The sequence below is a fragment of the Suricata suricatta genome, chromosome 3 (assembly GCF_006229205.1).
Source record: "Suricata suricatta isolate VVHF042 chromosome 3, meerkat_22Aug2017_6uvM2_HiC, whole genome shotgun sequence".
Lineage (NCBI taxonomy): Eukaryota > Metazoa > Chordata > Mammalia > Carnivora > Herpestidae > Suricata > Suricata suricatta.
In genome coordinates this window covers 100047132-100070265 of record NC_043702.1, presented here as the reverse complement: position 1 = coordinate 100070265, position 23134 = coordinate 100047132, and the positions used below count along the sequence as shown (strand labels likewise).

Genomic DNA, 23134 nt, shown 5'->3' with positions numbered 1-23134 from the left:
TGCAGCCCACCGCTGGGGCTGCAGTCTGACTGTGTATGTGCTTATCTTCCTTCTTCCTCTCCTTTGTGAAGGCAGGAGTCATGTTGCAGAGGGGCTATTCGCTGTCGGGGCTGCTGCCCCCTGCCAGGCTTACGGTACTGGTTTGGGCGGCCAAGGGTATCCTGGAGGAGGCAGGGTCCCAAGAGAGTACGGTGTCAGGGCAGGCAGTGTTAGCAAGTTTTGCATAGGTTTGCTGTGGGGAAAGACCTGGAGTTACAGGCTTGGCTGGTGGGGTGTGTCCCCAGGAGAAGGCAGGTACACTGCTGGCAAGCTGGGTGGAGCATGTTGGCACTGAGCTGGGTCCTGCAAGTGCTGGTGCGCCTAGGCAGGGAACCCGCTAGCTCCTTTCTCCCTGGAGAAGTCTCCAAGGATCCAGCGTCGCCCCTACATGCTTAGAGATTAGTAAAGAAATCTCCCTCTTGTATACCCTAGGCATTTTTCCAAGTGTGACTTCTAAGCTGTATCTCTGAGGGGCTGCTGAACTCTTTAAGGGTCGAGCCTCAGTTTCCTGTTTCCCTCCTGCTGATTTTTAACTTTTGGGTGTTAAGCCCCCTTGATTGTAAGAACTCAAGAAATTATGCTCTGGTTTTCACATGGGTTTTCGCGGCTGGGGTGCTTGGTGTCAAGGTTTGGTCCTCTCCCCTGCACGTGTCCCCAGTGTCTCTCCCTCTTGTAGGAAGCCAGTGGGCTTGGATAGGTCCTGACCGCATCTGGGCCCTTCCTGCCCTCTCACGGTGACCTCCACTCTTACACGTAGCTGTGGAGAGTCTGCCTGCGAATCTTCAGGTGGTTTTCTGGATTAGTTCCACTGATGTGGGTGTGGGAGGATGGGATCTCAGGGTCCTCATACACCGCCATGTTCCCCAGAAGTCAGCCACAGTCAACCCCTCATTGACTCAGCAGGCTGCCTGACATTCATGTCACTTCCAGCCAAGTAAGTGGTTTGAGCTGCTCTTTGTAGGCCTGGTGTGATTCTTAGGTCCATAAAGGCATTTCACTCACCTGAAGGTTTCCATTAGATCTTCCTGTATCAGACACTCAGCAGTTTTCTCCGTATCCGGTGTGTGTGGTTAATTTCACATCATCAAGATCAAAGGTAGGGGTATGGCAGAATTCTTGAGCAGCTCTCTTAATTTTAAGATTCATTCTTTGCCATTTTTAGTTCCTATGAATTTCAGGTGCCTGTTATTCTTTCTGCATTAAATTTGGAGAGAATAGATGATGTTTTGCCACCCATTTTTTTCCTGTTACTTAGTCTGCGAAGTTTACAGCATACTAATCATTTTTCTAGTGGAGTTTTAATGAAGTGAGTACTTATGGGAGTCCCATCCACACTACAGGGGTGTCAGGGGTCACCCCTGGGATCAGAGAGGAAACAAAGCCATGCCTGCCAGAGGTAAAATTTCATCCACAGAGATCTTGAATCTAGAGGATAGTCACACATTTTTCAGTACTTTCTTACTCTCTAGTCTCCTGATAGGCAGCGGTGGTTTTAGAATCTAGAGGTGGAGAATGGAACGAGGGATTTGCTGTGAGGACATGCGAGTAGAACAGTCACATGTGAAGAACTCAGACCTCGCCCTGTGCATTTCTGCGTCTCCTTCCTTAGTGCCCGCCACTTGGCAGGCGCTCGCTAACTAGCTCCAGGATGAAGGAAGGAATGAGGCAAAGACTCTGAAGGGGCTGTCAGACTGGTAACTACTCTGCGTTCTGTCAGACTCCTTCATCCCAGCCTTTTTTTCTTTTCTTAAAACGCTCTTAGATATTCAAAGAGACACTTTAATAACTTCCTCTCTGCGAGGGCAGAACGTATCTAAAGAAAATACCTACGTATAACACTGTTACAGGATTTTATACAATTATTCATGTTACACAGTGGAACTTGAGAAACTGCTGTGTTTAATTATAGAAATGTGATGCAGGTAGCCTCTTCAGTGTCAAGGTTATTATTACCTCATAATTGCCATGGAAACGAGTTCTGGCCAGGGAAAGTGGAGTCTTCCTGGCTCGGTCCATAAAAGCTGGAGCTCCATAAGTATGGTGGGGAAAAAAATCACCCCATGTTTGACAGACTCGCAGGCAGGGTATGTAGATGGGGACGGCCAGGGCCGGGCGGAGGTGGGGGCACCCGGACAGAGGTAGAGGTCAGGAGAGCTGCAGGCAAGAGAGTGCTTGCGTTTCCTCAGCTGCGTGGTAGTTGATTAACTGTGCACAGAGCCCATGTGTTCCGTGATGCCAGTTTGTAATTTTCACACCTGATTTCATCTGCATAAAACCACACATTAATGATGATTACCGCTTTCTCTCCTAAATTTCTAGACACATATCAGTATTAGCCGAAACAATAAAGAAGGGAATACACGATGCCGATTCTGAAGCAAGGATAGAAGCCAGAAAGTAAGTGTTTATTGTACACCACTCATTTTTAATCCAGTTTTTATGTTTCACATGTGTTGTTTAGATTGCCTTATTTTTTTTTTAATGTTTATTTTTGAGAGAGAACAAGCCTGGGGGTGGTGCAGTGCAGAGAGAGAGGGAGACACAGAATCGGAAGCAGGCTCTAGGCTCCCAGATGTCAGCACCGAACCTGATGTGGGGGCTTGAACCATGAGATCATGACCTGAGCCAAAGTTGGATGCTTAACTGATTGAGCTCCTAGGTTGGCTTATTGAAAATTCATTAAATGGGGCGCCTGGGTGGCTCAGTTGGTTATGCTGATTTTGGCTTAGGTTATGGTCACAGTTTGTGAGATCAAGCCCCACATCGGACTCTGTACTGACAGTACGGAGCCTGCTTAGGAGCCTTTCCCTTGCTCTCCCTCTGCCCCTCCCTTGCTAGCACTCTTTCTCTCTCACAATAAACAAACACAAACTGAAAAAACATTTTGTTCAGTTACATGAACACTGCTTTGGCCCAAAAGCCTTCTCACAGTATTCCTCTAGAAGGCTGTTCAGTGCCCAGCCCTAAAAGACTGACTGATGTTATTGGAAGATAAACAGGACTGAGGCACACAATAAAATATGCTTATTGTTAAATGTATGGGAAATTATTACATGAATCCAAAAAGTACTTGGGTGCATGCTCAGACTTACTCATTAGGCTCTGTTAAAAGCCAGGTCATAATCCTAAGGGACTTTTTGATTTCCCATGAAAAATTATGGCCCTTGGGCTCCTTCCGCTTAGAGGACAGCTTTACAGGCATCAGGTGGCTGCCTGGAAGTGTGAGCGCAGTGGCGGGCCGGCGGGCCACGGGTCGCCAGGGGTTCCACGGTGGGGACATGGTGCGGGCTGGCAGGCCACGGGTCGCTGGGGGTTCCGTGGTGGGGACTCTAATGCAGGGCCAGCGGGCCACGGGACGCTGGGGGTTCCGCGGTGGGGATGTGGTGCGGGCCAGCAGGCGACGGGACACTGGGCGTGCCGCAGCAGTGACGTATGCTTGCCATCCCACATTTGAGGCAGTTTTACGGTATTAGCTCTGGTCAGGCTCCCGTCCTATGGCTGTTGCCATGCATTCCATGCTCCCCGCCCCCATCCCCGGGAATAATTGTGTCCTTATGACCCAGGAATTGGATGCTGACACTCACTCTGTCTCGGGCAGTGTGTAGATGATGCTGTGAGTTTTCCCCCCGGGGAGTTTTTCTGTGCGTTCACAGCACCCGGCTCTTCTGCCTGACACAGGGAGTGTGTTCTCTTCACCTGGAACATTCCTGTTTGACCTAGCTGCACTCGCACGTCCTGACCACGTCTGTGTTGCTCCGTGGCTGCTCTCTCAGTTAAATCTTGCTCCCCTGGTGTCTGAGGTCTCCGGAGGACCTCAGAACGCTGACGCGCTTGTCATTCTCCCAGCATGAGCAGCTCTTGCCAAACTAAGGGACCTCATTGGTAGTCATGAACAGCGGTTAGGAGTGGACTCGTTAGTCGCCCACGTAAGCAGCTTTTATCCTGGCGTGTACACCCTCCTCCGGTGTTCCTCTGCTTCTTCTGTCACTCTGCAATACAGACTTCAGGTAGCTGGGGACATCTCCGCGCTGCTCCGCCATACATCCTGCATGGCAGCTGTGAATACTTCACACCCACGGGTGGAAGAGCTGCTGCCGCCGAGTCCCCTCCATGTTCTGGGTCCAGTGCTAGACGTCTCAGCTCCACCTCCCCTAATGTTAGCCCTTTAGTTTTCATTTTATAAATGGGACTGAGATTCAGAGAAGTCAGGTAACGAGTCCAGTGTCAGAAGAGCCACTAAGTTGTGGGGCAGGATCCATCCCAGGCCGCCTTTGTTCGCTCTCCCTTCCCTATCCCGCGCCGCTCCTGGCAGCAGTAAACCGAGGATTCTGGTCCTTGACCGTGTCCCACGACGGGCTGTGGTGCTGGCCGCAGGCCCCTCGTGGTCCTCACCGCGTCCCGCCGTGTCTCCCCAGGTGCTACTGGGGCTTCCACAGTCACTTCAGCAGAGAAGCGGAGCACTTGTACCACAGCCTGGAGTCCTCCTACCAGAAAGCCCTCCAGTCCCACCTGAAGAACTCGGACAGCATCGTGTCTCTGCCGCAGTCCGACCGCTCCTCCTCCAGCTCCCAGGAGAGTCTGAAGTAAGCCCTCCAGCCGTGCTCTTCGTCGGTGGGGGCTCTTCTCTTTAGAGATTTGCTACATGAGAACACAGATTCCAGCCGTGCTTTTTGCGTACACGTGCCTGGGTTAATCTCCCCTCACGTCAGACGGGCTCTGCTATGTGAGGTACAGAGTGGGGCCTCGGCCTCTGCCATGAGCAGTGTTTGCTGAAACTTACATGGCCATCCCAGAATATGGGTTCGAGTCCAATAAGTGAGTTCTTGAAAGGGTCTTCTGAGAGAATGAGTGTTCACTTGGAGGCAAGTCTGGAAAGGGAGAGCATTTGGCACCTGGGGGTAAACGTATCATCATCCTCGGGCTGTGTTTCTAACTTCTGTCTCAGTTACGACTTTGCTCTGTATGTCTGGAAGGTAGTCCAGAATCTAATGCTAAAGCTTTGTCCAGAGTTGGGGATTGATAAGATTGTGGTCCCAGCTACCTGAGAAATTCCAAAAACTCTGTAATAGTTCCTTCAGCTTCCCAGTTTCCTACTGTACACTGTACTTACATGGACACAGATGAGGCGCTCCTTGGATAATAAATGTGTATACTTTTCAGTCGGCCGCTCTCTGCCAAAAGAAGTCCTACTGGGAGCACCACCTCTAGAGGTAAGACTGGCAGCTGTGGAGGAGGTGGTGGGGGGGAGGGGGCCCGTCTTGGTGCCGCTCCCAGAGGCTGTTTGCTTGCTGGCGGCCAGTGTCCTGCCTGAGGTCCCCCTCAGGTGTGCAGAGTATGCCGCCCTTGGTGCTCCAGCTGGGGTTGGCAGAGCCCAACTGTCCTGGGGGGTGATGGCTCTGAGGAAACCACGTTCAGGCAGCCTTAGGCAGGCAGAAGAGGAGCCCCGTGACCTTGGCTCACCCACCTCCCTCCAGCATGTGGATCTCTCCCCAATTAGTGCTGCTGCTTTGCTCTGGTCACTTGACAGGAGAGTGTGGACGGTGTGGCAGCAGGATCCAGCGGCTGTTAGAGGCAGGAGAGTGGGCTGTGCCCGGGAGCGAGGGTGCGTGTGAGTCTGTGCACACGGAGGCCCCAGCCTGCAGGGACCATCCACGCTGGGTGTGCCTTCCTCATTTCACTTCTCACAGGACCCAGAAACAGCGTCCGTTTCTCTGGGGTTCGTAGTCACAAGGAAACAAACGTATTGGGTGTGGGGTTGTGGTTCTTCAGCGGTGGCTGAACTCTGGTGACCCGGTGACACTGTCGGTGCACGTGCACTCCAGCCTTTGTTAACAACTGGTAGGAAAAGCCAAACGAGTTGTAACACAGTGTACTTACAGTTCTAGTGTAGTCCTTACTGATGCTTTCTCCTTTACCACGCAAGGTTCCACTGTCAGCACCAAGTCCGTATCCACGACTGGCTCCCTCCAGCGGTCTCGAAGCGATATTGACGTGAACGCCGCAGCCAGTGCCAAGTCCAAGGTCTCGTCAGCCTCGGGCGCTACACCTTTCAGCTCTGCAGCGGCCTTGCCTCCGGGGTCCTATGCATCCTTAGGTAACCAGACCCCCACCACCTTCCCCCCAGTTGTGCTGTTTGAGATGACGCTTGGCCCTGCTCAAATTTCTGTAGCAAATCACACAGCACCATCGAGGGGATTCTCTGTGTTGGCGGGGCTGATTTTTAAGGATGAATAGCTGTGTGCACTTTCTACTAGTCACAGCCCCCCTTTGTCGGGGGTTCCGGTTTTCTGGAGCATCGTCCATTAGTGGCGAGTAAGTTCCTGGGTGCTGGCGTGGTGTGTCCCCTTTACATACCCTTCAGCTCCACTGTCCCCTTCACGGCAGCCCAACCAGTGCCTTGTCACCGCCCACATTGCACCACGAGGGGTGTGGGGGCAGGGCCACAACGATTTTTCGAGGGATTCGCCAAAGGCAGTCACAGTGGTTAGGTGTTTCCCGATTTGGGAGTCTGACCAGAGTGGCTGGGGTACAGGATCAGGGCAGGGGGGGCAACAGCAAGGGCATCTCTACAGAAACGTGGTAGACTTAGAGCTAGCGTAACCGACTCCTTACAAGAGTGCTGGGAGGACAGGGTGCTTCCTCTTCACAATAGACCAAAGGATTTTTTAGAACTTTATTTTAAAAAGTGTATATCGGACAGAACAGTAGGTCAGTTTCTCAGTTTTTCTACAGAGAGCAGAACACCCATATATAGGGCTAATAGTTTATCTTGTTTTATTTTTGTTAGAGCAGTCGTTCAGGCCAGAACCTGGGGGACTTAGCTGGATTGGTTGTAGTTTGGATTTTATGGAGCATGAAATACATACAATTCAAACTTGATGAAGCATTGAGACTGAATTACTTTATGTGGTTAACAAGCCAATTTCAAAGTCTTTTTCAAAACTGACATTCAGAAACTGTTGTGAGCCTGGCAGCACCGTGCCAGGGCACCATGAGAAGGTTGCTCGGCACTGTGTGTTAGCCTGGGGACTTGAACGGGCCACGCAATCTCTGAATCCGGTTTGTCCACGTAGTTACTTGTGGTGACAGTCACCCAGCTCAGACACATTAGACACAGCGGGATATATTAAATAAGTTAATGAAAGTCCTTTGTAAACTATTATCCTGTGGGGTGAACAAAACTGGTTGTGCTAGACACATTAGAACGTGAAAGGTGTGTGTTCTGGAATGTTTGTTAAGTCCGTCTTGTTTTCTCCATGCAAACGCCTCAAACACAGGTACACATTGGAGTGTTTGTGACACTAGTTTGGTACGCAGTCATCGAGTAAGGGGGACGTCAGAGCGGCTCTCTCCCAGGGTGGAGTAGCTGTGTTCATGTCTGTCCAGTTTTTAAATGTGTACCCGTGTTTTGATGCATTTGATCCACCTTGGTATCTGTAATTAGTATTTGTTTTGTTGCTTGAAAACTTGAGTAGAAACCATCTTTTAGTGTAGCCTGTAGTCTTTGTTTTTTTCTGTGCACGTTTGGGATATTTTAATATGGACCAGGTAGACCTCCCTCAGTGCTGGCAAAGCACCTGGGTCTGATAATACACATTGACCTTGTTACAAGCACTACAATAAATTTGCAGCCCAGCATTAGCTCTTCAGATAACAGGACCGGAATATCCCCGCTCTCTCAGCATTTCCGAGAGCCCTGCCTCTGCTTGCCTCATGTCCAAAACCAGAAAACAGCAACAAACCAGGGAAGTCTAACATAATCCTACTGAGAAATTGTCACAGTTACTACTTAGGTCGGCACATTATATCTGTCTGTGCAGAAGTGTGGCTTTAAAGCTGACGATCTTTTCCGAACTTCTAGAGTCCAGACACGTGAGGGAAGATATGGAGTCCGTAGGCCATGACTCAGGTACCCTGCTGAACAGCTTCCGCTGCTCCCCGCGTAGCTGGGTAGGCGCCATTGCTAGCGCCGGCTTCTCTCGGCTTCCCTTCTCTGTTCTCTGGGGGACTCTTCAGTACTTTAGCTTTTGGTTTTCCCCTCGTATTCTGCTGGTACTTGGTCCTAAGAAAAGGAAACTCTGAAGAGGATGAGGGTTGGCTGAAACCAAAACCCAACAGTGTATCAACTGAGGCACTACCCTGGGTTGACACTTTTAAGCTTGTTTTCCAAAAGCAAAAGCGACATTCTACTAAGCTGATTTTAATACGAGGCACACGTACTTGCTTCAGAATCTGCTTTGCTGTTGAACTTGTTTCTTTTTTGATTTTATTTTAAATTGTACTTTTGCTTTTTTAGTAGCTAATAGCATTCTGCTTTTTAATTTTTTTTTTAATGTTACTAACTGTTCCCTGTTATCCCCTCCCTTGTTTTTTAATTTGCTTAAAGACGGTACTTCCACTAAAGCGGAGGGTAAGCGGTTTGTTTCTGTGACTGAGGTGTGTCTCGCCTTCACCCCTCCTCTGTACCCACTGAGTGCTGCCTGGTGCCCACTCGCCCCACCCAGGTCCCGCATGACACGCTGCACGCTCCCCCACTCTTCTTCATTCTGTCTCCCCCACCTCTCTGCCTTCCCCCTACCTGAGTTCTCCTCGCCCTCCTCGCTCTGTCGTGGTTCTGGTGAATCTGTCACTCGTGTGCTGTCCATGGTTTCTGGCGCCCAGCCCGCCCCGGGGAGGAGCACTGTCCCGATGCTGGGTGCTGCCTGCCGTCCCGTGGGTGCTGGTCTCAGATCTAAGTGCTCCCGAAGCACCTCCCTTCGGGGCTTCCCTTCCCTTCTCTTTCCTCCTCTTGACTTTTGTGCTTCTGTGGGCCTGTCCTGTTTTGAAAATAAATTTGGTGTCATTTATTTAGGTTAAAGGCCGGTAAAGGTTTTCTACCAGGTAATTGATAGAAATTTCTAAAACAAAACATTTCTCTTCCCTAAAGATGCTACTGAATCATGTGATGTCATTTTTATTTGTATCACTGACACATACTCCATTGATTCGTTGACCCTCAGTCTTCCCCTCACCAACCGTGTATTAAATGCCTTCCATGTACTAAATGTGTTGTATTCTATGCTCCACACAGGCTCTGGCATGGTGAACGAAACACACACATCCTGATCCCCTTTTGTTTCTTTTTATGTCATTCTCCAGAAGTTTTTCCTGATTTTGCATTGTCTCTTGATTTTAAGACATAACCATTTAGGTCTGTATAGCTCTTGGATTAGCACATGCTAGACTAGACATCTCTCTGCACAGTCTCTACCCAGAGAGCAGGATAATGCCTCAAATAATTGAAATTTAGAGGAACCTCATCTGCTTAAGACAGTGGCTTAGACTACCAACCCTCAGCCTAAGATTGAACACTTGGGAATTGCTAGTTTACTTTCATACATTATTTAGCAGGCTGGCTTTTATCCTTTTATGTGCAGTTCACAGTATTTTTAATCCATATACTACTTCTTTCGGGACTTATAAAGGAAGAATTAGGAATGGAAATTTTTTAAAGATGAACATAGTCCCAAGGTCCGTGTTCTTCAAATTTGCCTCATGAAAATTACCTGCAGCTTACTAAAGAAACAGCGTTCTGGGTCCTTCCCCCTGAAAATTCTGATCAAGTTTGGAAGGGGCAAAAGAATCTTGAATTTTCAGTAAGCCCCAGTCACTGGTGGTGCTTTGGGTGGGACAAGTCTGGGAAGTGAAAAAGTAGACAAGAAGCCTGTGTCACAACGAGGAGCTCCTTTGTGAGAGAGGAAGACCAGGAGGGCTGACGGTGACTCTGCATTTTTTAGCTGGTAACGAGAATCTTACATCTCTCCTTCCCAAAGAAATGATCCTACGTATTTCCTCAGCCTAGATGGAAGAGAAGCGGAGGGTGGAATTCCACAATGTGGATGAAGTGAGAGTGAAGATGTTCCAAGGGAGACTGCATTTATTCCAGATGCTCTAATTTTACATGCCTGTGTGACGAGACTTGAAACCAGCCAGCTGTTCTACTCAGCACTAGGAATTTCTCACTTTTGTCTCTTTTCATCAGTTTTCTTCTTACCAGTGCAGAGCAAGGTCAGAAGATTGCCTTCTCAACTGTGCGGGAGACCAAGGACGAGGGGTCTTTTCGGTTCCCCTTCCAGTAGAAGTGGGAGAATGAGCTCGGGGCCCTTCGTTGTACAGCGTTTAGAATCTGACAGAAGACATGCTTAGTGGGGGAGCCGGGGAGCCTTTTTGTCTGGGTCCCAGGGCTGTGCAGGCTGTGGAGAGCCGGACATCAGCGCCTCGGGCCTTGTGTGCCCATGAGACGGAAAGGACACAGTGCTGGGGGGCCACACACCCGTGTGCTTCAGCCGCCCCGGCTGCTTGAGCGGTGCAGCCTCGTGGGGGCGTGCGCAGGGGCGTCAGGGAAGGCGGCAGTCAGCATCTCGCTGGGCCTGAGTCTCCTATCTGAATTTTTGGAATCATTATGGGTCTTTTTAAAGTTTGTTAATAAGCCTATGAAATTATTTTCCTGTCTAGCTCCCGAAGCAGGAAGAGACAAGTGCTTTCGTCATTAGGAGACAAAACTGTGACTTGGAATCAGTAGTTGCTTGCTCTAAATTCAGCTCAGGCATCTGGATTCTGGCAACTTTGTTAGGGGAGGAGTGGAGGAAAACACACCTTCCTTGGGTTTTGGTTTTTGTTTTTAATCATACACACGAAGTAGCCTTTCTTACGTTATAACTAGTCAGAAGATATTTTTTTTTTGTGAAGAACCAACAGAAGCTTATCTTTTGGACAGAAGCTTATCTCCAGGTTACCTTTGAATATTTGGGGGGATTTTAGAGAGAAGCAATCATGCCATTGGTTCTGGCGGTCGTGGGAAAAGTCTCTGAGGAGATGCTACAGCTGTGGCAAATGAGTACATTCCCGTCTAATAGTGCACTTTTGTTATGGCTTGTTTTTGGGTTTTGGGGCTTCTGTTTGTTTGTTTGTTTGTTTTAGCTACTGTGTTTAGAAAATGCCTTATTCATATATTTTCCCAGAACAGATAATTTTAAATGAAAAGTTACTGGGCTTGAATGACCCGTGGGACCTGACGACTTACTGAACATTTCAGAGAACAGATGATCCTATGTTATTAAGTCAAAAGCCATGCTTGACTATGGGTGATTTTAAAATTACAGAATAAAAATGATGTAGCCTTGTCTGCTTTTTAGGGAAAGGAATTTAGATTTTAGTTCAGTTTTATTGAGAAATTAAACATTTGGCATTACTTATATATTTATCTAAGAACTCTGACTTTTACACAGTGAAAAAAATATGTTTGTATATTGGAGTAAAAGAGTGCTAAGATTCTTTGAGTTTTATCTTTAAAAAATCACAAAGGTTATTTCTTTGGGAGAAGTACTGGTAGGTAACAGAATTTAGAAGCAGTCAACTTGCCAAATTTTGATTTTTATCAGAAGTGCCACTTATGAGTTGAGGTTGGTTTAATTATGCCTGGAAGCGTGAGTTGTAGAACGGATACATATGCCCCTGTGTGATGATAGAGATTTATCTAGAAGACTTTTAATCTTGATAACCTCTAAATTGAGATTGCCTGAAATTTTACAACATAAGGGGGACAGAAACCCTAGTGACATGACACCATCTGATAAGTGATTTTTTAAAAAATGTCTGTTTATTTTGAGGGAGAGCATGTGCAAAGTTGCACGCGTGTAAGCAGAGGGAGAGAGATGGAGAGAGAATCCCAAGCAGGGTCTGCACTCACATTGCACATGGACATGGGGCTCCACCTCACAAACCATGAAATCATGACTCAAGCCAAAATCAGGAGTCCCAACCAACTGAGCCATGCAGGTGCCCCTGATAAGTGATTTTTTAGTTGCCTTGGTCTGAATGTAGGAAAACCAATGCTCTGCAAGTTAAACTGGGTGTACAGGTTTTGTTTCCCATTTTGAGGGCTCTTCTGGAAGAAGGGGAGTATGATGGAAAGCAATTCTGCAGCAGCTTTATTAAAAAGCCACTCAGTATGGCTGTTCTGTCTGTAGCCCATGAAAGTTGAAGGCTGCCCTCCTCCAATTCTTCATTTGTTTCTGGGTCTGCTATTCCTGGGGTGGGTGAGTTTGTTTATTGTGTATCTCCAGAATTTTTTTTTTCTGTTGGACAGGTCTCTAATAACTCTTAGTTCTTTTTCATTTTATTTTTAAATTATTATTATTTTATTTTAGAGAGAGTGCAAGTGCGGGAGGGGCAGAGGGAGAAAGAGAGGGAATTTTGACCAGGCTGCATGGTCAGCACAGAGTCCAACATAGGGCTCAATCCCACAGCCCTGGGATCATGACCTGAACCAAAATCAAGAGTTGGACAATGAACCGACTGAGCCCCCTGAGTGCCTCTATCTCCTATTTCTATTTTTCTTGTGTTGTTTTTCTTTCATGTCTACTCACTCTCTGTCTCTGTCATAACAAAGTATGAATGAACATGAATGTTAGCAACAGGCCGTAATGTAGAACTGAAGTGTAGTTTTACTCTTTGTTGCACTTACTGAATAGACTTTGGTTTTCCTAAAGACCAAGGAGTATTTTATATCATCTCTTTAAAACATAATGGCACTTAGAGTAATATCATCAAATTAATACAGTGAAATCTGTATATAAAAGAAATCTATATCTGAATACAACACAAAAGAGACCCTTTTAATTCCCCGAAATTGATTTTAAGGGTGTTCTGAGGTCTTAGTGACCCAGGTGAGTCCCTGGGGCAGATTGGAAACAAGCCACTGTGCTCCCCCCAGGTGAGAGGTAAGGCTGGTATTGAGCCAGCATTGTCAAGGTGCTGGAGCCCCAGGAAAAGGTGGACAAGGAGCCAAACCCCTTTACCTTCAGGTTGACGTGCTATCTCTTGACTCTGCTCCAGGAGGGGAAAACTAGCCTCCCCTAATTTGTAACTGAGCTATCTTCTCCTGCAGCTTGTACCTTCAGGCTTTATTATCCTTGGTGTCTGGGAAACCCCAGCTTGATGAAGTAAAGTGGTCTGCGTTTCTAGCCCCCAAGGGTGCCTGACAGGAACGGTGGACTTCCACAGAGGAAGACCCTTAAATCTGGTTCCTCAGGGTTCCCACAGATTAAAACATGCCAAATGTCGGCTCTGAAGCCATAATTGCATCAATGATGAGTGAGACTCAGCAGAGGAAAAGAATACAAGCATATTTAATCCTTCAAGACTTAAGGACCTTTTATGTAACATAATAATTAAATGTTTAAGAGAAATGAGAGATTTATTTTTAGGGTCACATAGAATTGAGGAGTCTGAATGATCCTCCTTGTTGAGAACACAACACTGATGGGGAATAAAAACAGAGAATCTTCAGACCTGAACAGAAACAGAAACCCTAGCAGGTGAGGGCCCAAGCTAATTTGTACCCTGAGGTTTTTGGCTGCATGTCAGAGATTTCAGGCATTTCCTGTGATGGGTGTGCAGGACATGGGAGGACAGGAGATAAAAGGGAGCCTACCCAAGACCTCATCATCCCTGATGTCCAGGAAGTTACCTCAACCTTGATACTGGGTCCGGGGGGGAAAGTAGTCTTCCCTGAGAATTTGCAACCATAAATGACACCTTCACACAGCTTTTTGATCAGAATTTACAGCCTTTGTGGCCTGAAAAACCCAAGTAGATAAATGATATTAAAGTGGCTGTGGATTGCTTGTGTCCACAGGACACTAGTAGGAGCAAACATAAGTCCTCTTTGGAAGAACTCAACTTCAATCTGGATCTTAAAGAATTCCTATAAATTTCCAAGAAAATGAATCATTTCACAAAAACAAAAAGAATTTGGAAAGAGAAGCATAAGGAGTTATAGACTATAAAGAGTGACCAAGTGGGTTTTGAAGGACAAATGGATCTTCTGAAAATGAAAGTATAATAAACTACTAAAATCACCAATTCAGTGGATAAATTGAGCAGCAGAATCGGTGCAGCTGAAAGGATAACTCTTGAACGTAAGGCAGGAAGTGCTGTCTAGAACACAGTGCAGTAGGGGAGAGTTGTGAAATGTGACGGAGACATCAAGTCACATGGAAGATGGTAAAGACATTTAACAGAGAAAGGGGCAGAGGTATTTGAAGAGGTGACAGCTTGAGTTCTCCAAAATCGATGAAAGACACGAAACCGTAGACTCAGATAACCCAGCAAATTCCAAGCAAGATAAGTGGTGATATGGCACGGGACCACAGCCTGAGAAAGAAAGCAGGAGATGCAGCGAGAGGGACCGAGACAACCCACCAAAGAAAGCCAGGGTTTGCATACACATAAAACTGGGGCCATCCGGCTGAGACGGACAGAGCACGCCACCGGCCATGCCCTGCTCCCGATTTTCCCCTGCAGTTTTGCAAGATGCTGCTGTGGTGGGAAACTGGGCAAAGAGCTCGTGGGCTCTTTTTGTATTCCATCTTATAACTGCATCTGAGTCTACAATTGCCTCAACATAAAAAGTCTAAATTAAAAGGGGATGGCTTTTAAAACTCCCGTTTCCCCAAAAGTATGATTTAATTGAAGTTGTGCTTTCAATAATGTTATTTTAATCTATGAGACTGTTACCTAAGAGATAATAAATTGTATCCTTAAAAATTTAAGACAAAAGAAGGAAACAATAGAGACCTAAAAGAAAATGAGAAATCAAAACAAGTACTCATGCATAGAAGATAGTAAATTAAGCTCAGATGAGCTAAACTTTCCAGTTAAAATAGGTTTGTTAGACTTGATTCTTTTTAAATGTTTATTTTTGAAAGAGCAAGCAAGCAGGGAAGGGGCAGAGATTGAGGGGGGCAGAGGATCTGAAGCAGGCTCGTCACTGACAGCAGAGAGCCTGATGCAAGGCTCAAACTCACAAACTGAGATCACGACCTGAGCTGAAGTCAGATGCTTACCCAACTAAGCCACCCAGGCGTCCCCACTTGATTGTTTTTAAAGATCCAGCTATGTGATAATTAGAGGATCAAATCTAAAATCCAAGGCTGCAGATAAAGTAAAAGACAAAGGATAAGAAATATGTAAAAGAAAGCCGTTAAAGATTTATTAATAACAAACAAAAGACAAGGCAAAACCTTTACTTAAAGTGAATTGCAATGTAATAAAAACTTAGTAAATCACAAAGATGTAATTGTCCTAAGTTTTTATGGAGGTCATAAAAATAGCCTCAGAATACATTAAAAACATTTTCAAATTTCCCTTTGGAGTGAGCGATATATAAAAATATAAATTTCTAATAGGTAATACGTTTATGTGGTTCAAAACTCAGAAAATAGGAAGAGGTGCACAGTCCTTTCATTTGCCTTGTTATCACCTCTTTCCCTTCAACCCTAGTCTTTGAGTTTCTTTTTTATTAAGAGTTTCTTTGCGTAGAGAAGCAATATAAAAGTCATATTTTTTCTTTTACAACAAGAAAGGGAGCGTATTTACTGTTCTGCATCTTGATTGTTGTCACTTACTATATCTTCAGATTAGAGAGTCACCCCCATACTGCATTCTGCTATGCGGATCGCCTTAACCCGCCTGTCCCGTACTGATAGACATTGGAGTGATGTCCAGACTTTTGCTTACAAGTAATGCTGCCATGAATAACTTTTTATATACATCCTTTTGCATGTTTGCAAGTACTTTGGTACAGTTAATTGCCAGAAGTGGAGTGACTAAACTAAAAAGTGCACACATTTGTAATTGTGCTAGATATTGCCAAGCAGCTTTCCGTAGGGGCTACTTAATCTCCAGTCCCCAGTGAGTGAGTGAGGGCTCCTCCCTTCCTACACACCAGAATATTAGCATATTCTTAGATTATTGCCAGTCTGATAGGTGATGTGTGGCATTCTCATTTTAATTTTGTTTTCTTATGAGTGAGAAAGGAGTTTTCTTAGCCTGTTCAAATATACTTTCTGTGAAATTCCAGAATTCTCTCTTTCTTTAATGTGGTTTAAAGCAACGAATCTGACCCTTGTAGATGTGGACTACATGTCCTAAGACAGTGGGATAAAGGCAGAGAAATGAAAGGGTCCAGTTTGAAGGAAAAAACTGAAGTCTTTTTTGTAGATGGTGCTCTATTTAGATAACCCCAGATAACCTACATACAAGTCAGTAGAATTAACAAAAATTTAACAGGGTTCCCAGAATTAAGATCAAAATACAGAGATTAATTGACATTTGTCACAAAGTTCGAAAACATAATTTAATAACATATTTATGTGTCATAAAAATAAGGTACCTTTGAATGAATCTGTAAAAATTATGACTGTAAAATGAAATAAATAAAAAGAAATATCAATATCACACCCCCTAGGAGAACTCTGCATTCCATATAATGCCAGTTAAGATTTCAACACAGGTCCTTTTAGCCCGTATCTTTGTATGCATATGGAAGAGAGCAAAGGGCCTTGGGAAAGGTGGGTTGGTTTTCTCTACCAGTTAGCAAGATTTTTTTAAAAGCCAATATCAACATTGTGATATTGTACTGGTGTAGACACATGCACCAACAGGACAGACTAGGGAATTGACAGACCAGTCCACACATGTATTTAAGTACTTGGTACATGACAAAGATGGCTTTGTAGGTCAGTAAGAAATGGAGTAAGAAAATTTATTTGGACACTGGTTAGTCCTACGGAAAAAATAAAATGGAATTTTTCTTTAACTCCTATACAAAAATCAATGCCATAAGTGACCTCACAAATAAAATGTTGGGTTAAACAGTAAGTTTTAGAAAACTACATACCCTATGATATAATTAAAAGCATTTAAAATAAATAAAATGATGCTATCTGTTGCTTGGCCAGGCGACTAACAGTATTAAAAATTAAAGAAATGTGAGAGGATGATAAACGTGAGGTTTAGGATCAGGTTTCCACATGTTGGGAGAAGGATGGGGGTACAGGGACATTAGCAAAGATTTTTATTTTCTAAGCTGAATGGGTGTGGATTTTCACTTAAAATATCTTCTTGTGACCCAAATATTTGATAGTAAATTTGAAATAGGAAATGAGATTCAGTGGGTTTTCATGTTCACTTTGCCTTGGTGACCTTGATTCCACGTGGTGACTTCCTTAGGAACGTAAAACCTCACTCTTATGCTGAAAATGAACTGAGAGTTGAAGGGGAAGGGGGAGGGGGGAAAAGAGGTGGTGGTGATGGTGGAGGGCACTTACGGGGAAGAGCACTGGGTGTTGTATGGAAAACAATTTGACAATAAAATATTATGAAAAAAAAAAACACAAAAAAAAGAAACCTCACTCTTAGGTCGGCCAGCCAGGCACAGGTAGCTCAACTAGTGGTGTTACCTTGGACAAGTTAATTAGTCCCCATTTCTCTGTTTCCTCATCTGTAAAATGGGAATAATTATATGAGGATATACGTATGAGGATATATGGCTCTTAATGTAATACAATATAGCTCTTAATACAGTTTCTAGAAGGTGTGTTTTTACTTCAACTGCTGTTAAAAGCCATTGATCCTTTCTAGTTTGAACTTTTTTTTTCTTTATGTAGTACTTTTATTGCTCCTTACCACCCTTTCTTGAACCTTATTCAAGCCTTAGGATTTTTTTTTCTGTATCACTGTTCTGCCAGCTTTCTCCGGCGATGAAGTAGAAGTGGTTTTGAACAGTGTAAGATGCCAGCGCTCCATTGGGTTGGGTTTCCCTAGCAGACTGCTGTTCTCACTGAGCGACGGCAGGAGAGGTGTCCTGCACCCCCGCTGAAACCGAAGATGCCCTGAATTTTCAAAACTTTAATCTCTACTACTAGTCTGATCATCAGTGATTTTGCATCTCTGAATTCATTTTTGTTTTCATGGTCTCATGGCTTAATAATGGGAGTTAACAGATTGCTTCACTTACAATGGCAAATTCTTCTCATAAATGCCTATGATACTGCATTATTTTTAGGTGGTTTCTCTAGGTACTCCTAACACTGATTTCTACCCTCCTCTTTTGCAGCCTAGAATCTTGTTGGCTTACATGCTTTAACATAAAAGTTTAATGCTGCATATCAAAGCGTATTTATCTCTAGGGTGCTGTAGCCTTTGTTGATTGCTGAGGTTTAGGGGGGGGGGGGTTTTTTTTTGCATTTATTCTTTTTTCTGTAGTATTTTTCTTAAGATGATAGCTAATATTTTCTCCTTTTGGAAATTTGACGGATTTGTAGATAATAAAATAGAAAGTGTCCTGTGTAAAAAATTGAGGGGAAAAATCCTCAAGTAGCTATTATCTCCTCCTCTGAAAATAGAATATGCTAGAGTCACTGCAACAGAAGCACCTTGTGGGTTCATGACTTATAAACTAACGAATCTGTAGAACTTGCGTGTGCAGGTTGAATATGCGGGTGTGCACACAGGGAGACGGGTCAGGAGCGCAGTGAGAGAGACCCTTGCCCCCGCAGTGGCCCAGTCAGTGCCTCTCGTCCGTGGTGGGGGTTGTGTTCTTGAGGAGGTGACACTGATTGGAAACATCCTGGAAACCCCGTCTTTGCTGCCCCCCCCAGGTCGGATCCGCACCAGACGGCAGAGCTCCGGGAGCACCACCAATGTCGCCACCACGCCTGATAACCGGGGCCGCAGCCGCGCCAAAGTGGTTTCACAGTCCCAGCGTAAGGAGTGTATTTTATACTCTCTGTTCTGTCAGTTTTGTTCAACCAGCTCATTCTGCAGGTGAAAATTTTACAATGTTTTCAGTACTTCAGGAGAAAACCACATCTGTGTGGCTCTAAGATACCGTGAGTAGTCCCGATGTTTGTTGGGTAAGCTTACAAAATGGAGTATTCGAGTGTACTGTTGTCTCCTTGCTAGGTGTCTTAAATTTTGTATTATTAAGTTTAATGACTAATGATTAAAATGTGGTTTCTCTGCCTTTCCTTGAGCATCTCAATTTGAGACAAATCTGGGCTATGACCCATTTTACTGTCTATAGGACTCCCTCTGATGTAATTTAAGAGCAATGCTTGGGGATTATTTTAATGTGGAGTTCTCTTTCGAGTGGTGGTAAGCAAATCCACTGGAAGCTGTCCCCCTAACCCTCTGTTCTAACACTTGCAGCCTGCTTCTTGTCTGCCAGTGTGGGCTCCCGCTCTGCCCAGCTGCCCTCGCTTCCATTAGTGCTTGTCTGTACATGTCGAGTCATTTGGCTTGTTGGCATCGGCCCGGAAAGCAGCCATCAATGGAAGAGATGTATTCAAGTGGCTCTTAGGAACCACCCTGCTGTCTCACTCTCCAGCCACACTTGACTTCTGAGTCTCCTGCTCCCTCTGTGCGCATGTAGAATAGTGCTGGGGGCCCAAGTTCTCCTGGGCAGGATGAGTGTGGTGAAGAAGGGCTCCCCTTCCTTAGGAGCTGCACTCGGGCCCTCAGCACAGCACAGCGCCCCCAGGGATGTGTGTCTGCCTCCTTCATGGCCCCAGGAGCTGTCCGGCTTCTGTCGAGAATATTCCATCTGTGGCCAAACCTTGGGTTCTCCTTAGTATTTAGAATGCCTTCCTCAGCTCCTTGTGAATGCTCAGGTGTCCCTCTGATAACTCCAGGCCTCATGTTAAACACGTGTATCTGCTTTCTGAAAAGACGGTAGAATGTCCGTCGTAAGTTCCTGCCAGGCTTGTCCGGTGCAGAAGCCTGTGCGTCTGGCGGATCACAGCATCCGACAGGACATGGGTTGGACAGCTGTGGCCCAGCGGGAACACTGGGGAGCTGGGGAACAGTTTCCAGGCTTTGGTTATTCTCTTGGACCCTAGTGATGCCTGGAGTTACAGATGGATCTAACACTCTGCTCATGAGTCTGGTCTTCGTGCAGTGAAATTTCTCTTGACAAGAGATATTCAAGACTCAATACTGAGTTAGTATGTTAAGATTGAATTTAATAAAATATGTTTAGTTCTTTAGCCATGACCTGTCATTTCCTTTCTTGGAGAGTGATGTTAAATAGTACTTTACATTTCTTAATGTCTGCCACTTACTGGCAACGGCCTCTGGGGATTGCTGCCCCTAGCCTGACTGCTCTGCTTAGCAGGTGGAGAAGACTGTATTCTCGCAGGGAACCTTTCCATAGTCTCGATGATTCGAGCTGTGATTCCTCAGTCTCGTAGAAGCACAGCACCCGGTCTTGGGGCTCCACTTTAAAAGTCTTCAGTTTTATTTTACTCAACCAAATTCCACTCCTAGGAAGGGAGACAATGATCAAGGCTGGACCTCAAACTTAGTCATATAAATTAGGTATTTTTTAAACAGTTACTTTAATAGGAAGTAAATACAAGCATATTTATATGTTTTACAAATGTGGATATACTGGCATCTGTAGTTCTAATATAATAGTAAGTTTTATTAATATTAGGCTTAGGGGCCTTAAGAGTTAGCAAGCATATTTTAAATATTTGAGGACTTAAATATGTGAAGATTAATATGTCAGTATTTGAGGATTTGGCACAGGACATTCAGGTGAAACAAGTTAGTAGCAGTTTCTTTGACCTCAGTGAAGTTTGTTGAGTGGTCCCATGTGGGAAGCAGCAGCCTTAAGGCAGTGGTGATGCAGAAACAGGGAGAGTGCAGTCACTTCCCACAGCTTGCTCAGAACTGGAGAGTGGATGTGCTTCTGGAGGGCAAGACCCCAGTCTTCTCTGCACCTCCTGCACCTGGCCCAGAGTGAGTTCACAGGTGTTAACGTGGACAGACCTGAAGTCCGTGCTGATAGACTGTGATATGAATAAAATCAACCTAAGTACAGAAGTGGATGAAAAGAAAAACGACCTAGAAGAAATAGCTACTTTGTTAATGTGTTTGTGAACAAAGACATTTGTGTTGTGCTGCATGCTGACCTTCTGTATTGTGCTATTGTCTTTTAATCCACTTTTTGCCTGTCCTTTGGTCTGCTCTCATAATCAAGGATCCAGATCTGCTAATCCTGCTGGTGGTAAGCCATTTCTCTTCTCGCTTTTTTTTTTTTTAGCATTGTCCCTCACCCCACATTCGTTACACAATGTTAATTTCTCTTGCTATTATGAGCTTAATCTTTCTGCATTTTTTTCTCTTATGTTCAAATTCTAGTATTTGAGATGGGTTTTTCTCTTTTTAAACAATTTAATAAGTCATATATGTGCTCAAAGTTTATGGGCAAGATTAATAAGTCCTAAGACAGGTTCTTCATAGTGATGTATACTGTTGATTTTTATAATGAATTCACTTTAAATTATAGCTAAGTCATTATAAGGTCCTAATTTTGTGATTAGTCACCTTAGTGGTTTGTTCGAATGATGGAGTGTATGTGTGTTTAATTTCCAGGTTGTGTTCCTTTAAAGGTTTTGACCTCTGGGTCAATTCCGTTCTGATACATAATAACATGCACTTTATGTTTGAGAATTTTATTGCCATCTCTACTTAAGGAGAGTGGTCTATAAGTAAATGACTGCCATTTTGGTAGGTCGATACAGTCTTTAAAATTTCACTGTTTTCTTTAAGAAAGAATTTTGTCTCATGAGAAATGGTTGTATAGCTATCCAGCCACTTATTCATTTATAAAAATTACTAACCATATTATTTGTTTTTAATTTCTAATTCTCTTGCATACATCTCCAGGGATGTGGTTTATATAATTTCTACTTTTGTAGGCTTCTCGAATTTCCTTTAAAGCTTAGTACACAGCCAGTTTTTGTAATATGCATGAAAAGGTGGTATCTTCTGTTTGTTGGAATATCCGCATGTGTGTAGGTGGGACATGTGTTTATACATATCTGTGTCATTTTAACTGCCTTATTTCAGAGAGGCATATTAGTTATTAGTTTCATTAGTTATTATCTTTCTTAGAGGTACATTCATCATTGTGGTCTTCTCAATTTCTTTCTATATTTTTATCAGTTTTATGTTTTATATTTCAAAGCTTTGTTATTTGGAACATAAGGGTTCATGACAGTTATATCTTTATGGACAATTATTCTTTTATCAATATGCAGTATCCTTTGTTCTTTTTTAATGCTGTTTTATTCTGTTTTTTTGTTTTGTTTTGTATTAGGTATTGTTTGTTTCTTACTAACAGATTGTAGTTCAATTTCATTTTATTTTTTTAAATCAATCCAAGAATCTCTGTTATTTTAATAGATAGATTTAATCCAGCCACATTTATTATGATTACTGACATGTTTGAGTTTATTCCTACCATTTTATTTGTGATTTTACCTCATCTTCATGCCCTCTTTTCTTCCATTTATTAAATTAATGGGTGTTCTTGGATCTGTTTTCTTCCACTAATGTTTAAGAAACTTCTATTTTAATTCTTGCAATTATAGTTAACATTTTCAACATATCAACTCTTACAGAATAAAAAAGCAAAACAATAAAAAAAATCTTTGTGATTATTTGTAGAAATGTGCTGCAGAACAGGGAGCTGTTCAGACTCTGCCCGCTCCTTTGAATCAGAAATCTTGCTGTCATTTTTGTAGAACTCCACCAGTAATTCTGCTTTGTATATAAACACTTGTTATTTGAAGTTCTTTTATGCTCCTGAATTTAAAAAAATTATACTACCACCAACAAAAAAGCCATTTTTATATAAAATTCTTGTTATCTGATCTAAATTAATGTGTAAACTGACTTCTGAAATTATTATTGTTTATTCCCTGATTTACATCCATTTTTCAGTTTTATTTTGTTTCATTTATAGCTGGCAGCCGGTCAAGTTCCCCAGGAAAATTGTTGGGAAGTGGTTATGGTGGCCTTGCTGGGGGTTCCTCGAGAGGCCCGCCTGTGACTCCCTCTTCAGAGAAACGAAGCAAGATCCCCAGGAGTCAGGGATGTAGCCGAGAAACAAGTCCAAACCGGATAGGATTAGGTAAGGATTCTCAAAGACCTTGAAATATCATTTCCAACTTGGTCATAATTTTTATGATGATCTAATGACTTTGTCTAATGTTGGAGGTAGAGATTATTTGTGAACTGAGGGTGTCACTTTGCCTGTGTTAAAAAGACGTTCTGATTTGTGCTTTTTACAGATTATGACCTGTTCAGGTTTGAATTACAGCTGAAAAACACTTGGGCCTCACCATTCAGATTGACGGGAAAGAATCACATCACTGTGGGCTTTTGTACCTCTCACACAGTGGTAGAGGTGGGGGCATGG

The 23134-nt window shown here is 44.2% G+C and overlaps 1 protein-coding gene across 6 annotated transcripts in view; it reads left to right on the top strand.

Moving 5' to 3' along the window:
- The window catches only part of CLASP1 (cytoplasmic linker associated protein 1), a 263630-nt gene that overhangs the window by 159122 nt on the left and 81374 nt on the right, over positions 1-23134 (top strand). For 2 of the 6 annotated variants that reach the window (XM_029934726.1, XM_029934725.1), the window contains exons 16-21: positions 2359-2436; positions 4455-4622; positions 5200-5249; positions 5963-6133; positions 18525-18629; positions 22679-22846. In XM_029934726.1, the coding sequence (XP_029790586.1) occupies positions 2359-2436; positions 4455-4622; positions 5200-5249; positions 5963-6133; positions 18525-18629; positions 22679-22846 (740 nt within the window). Of the gene's footprint in view, positions 1-2358; positions 2437-4454; positions 4623-5199; positions 5250-5962; positions 6134-7900; positions 7949-8425; positions 8450-18524; positions 18630-20908; positions 20936-22678; positions 22847-23134 lie in introns of all 6 variants that reach the window. The other 4 variants (XM_029934722.1, XM_029934721.1, XM_029934723.1 and 1 more) reach the window with 4 other exon arrangements.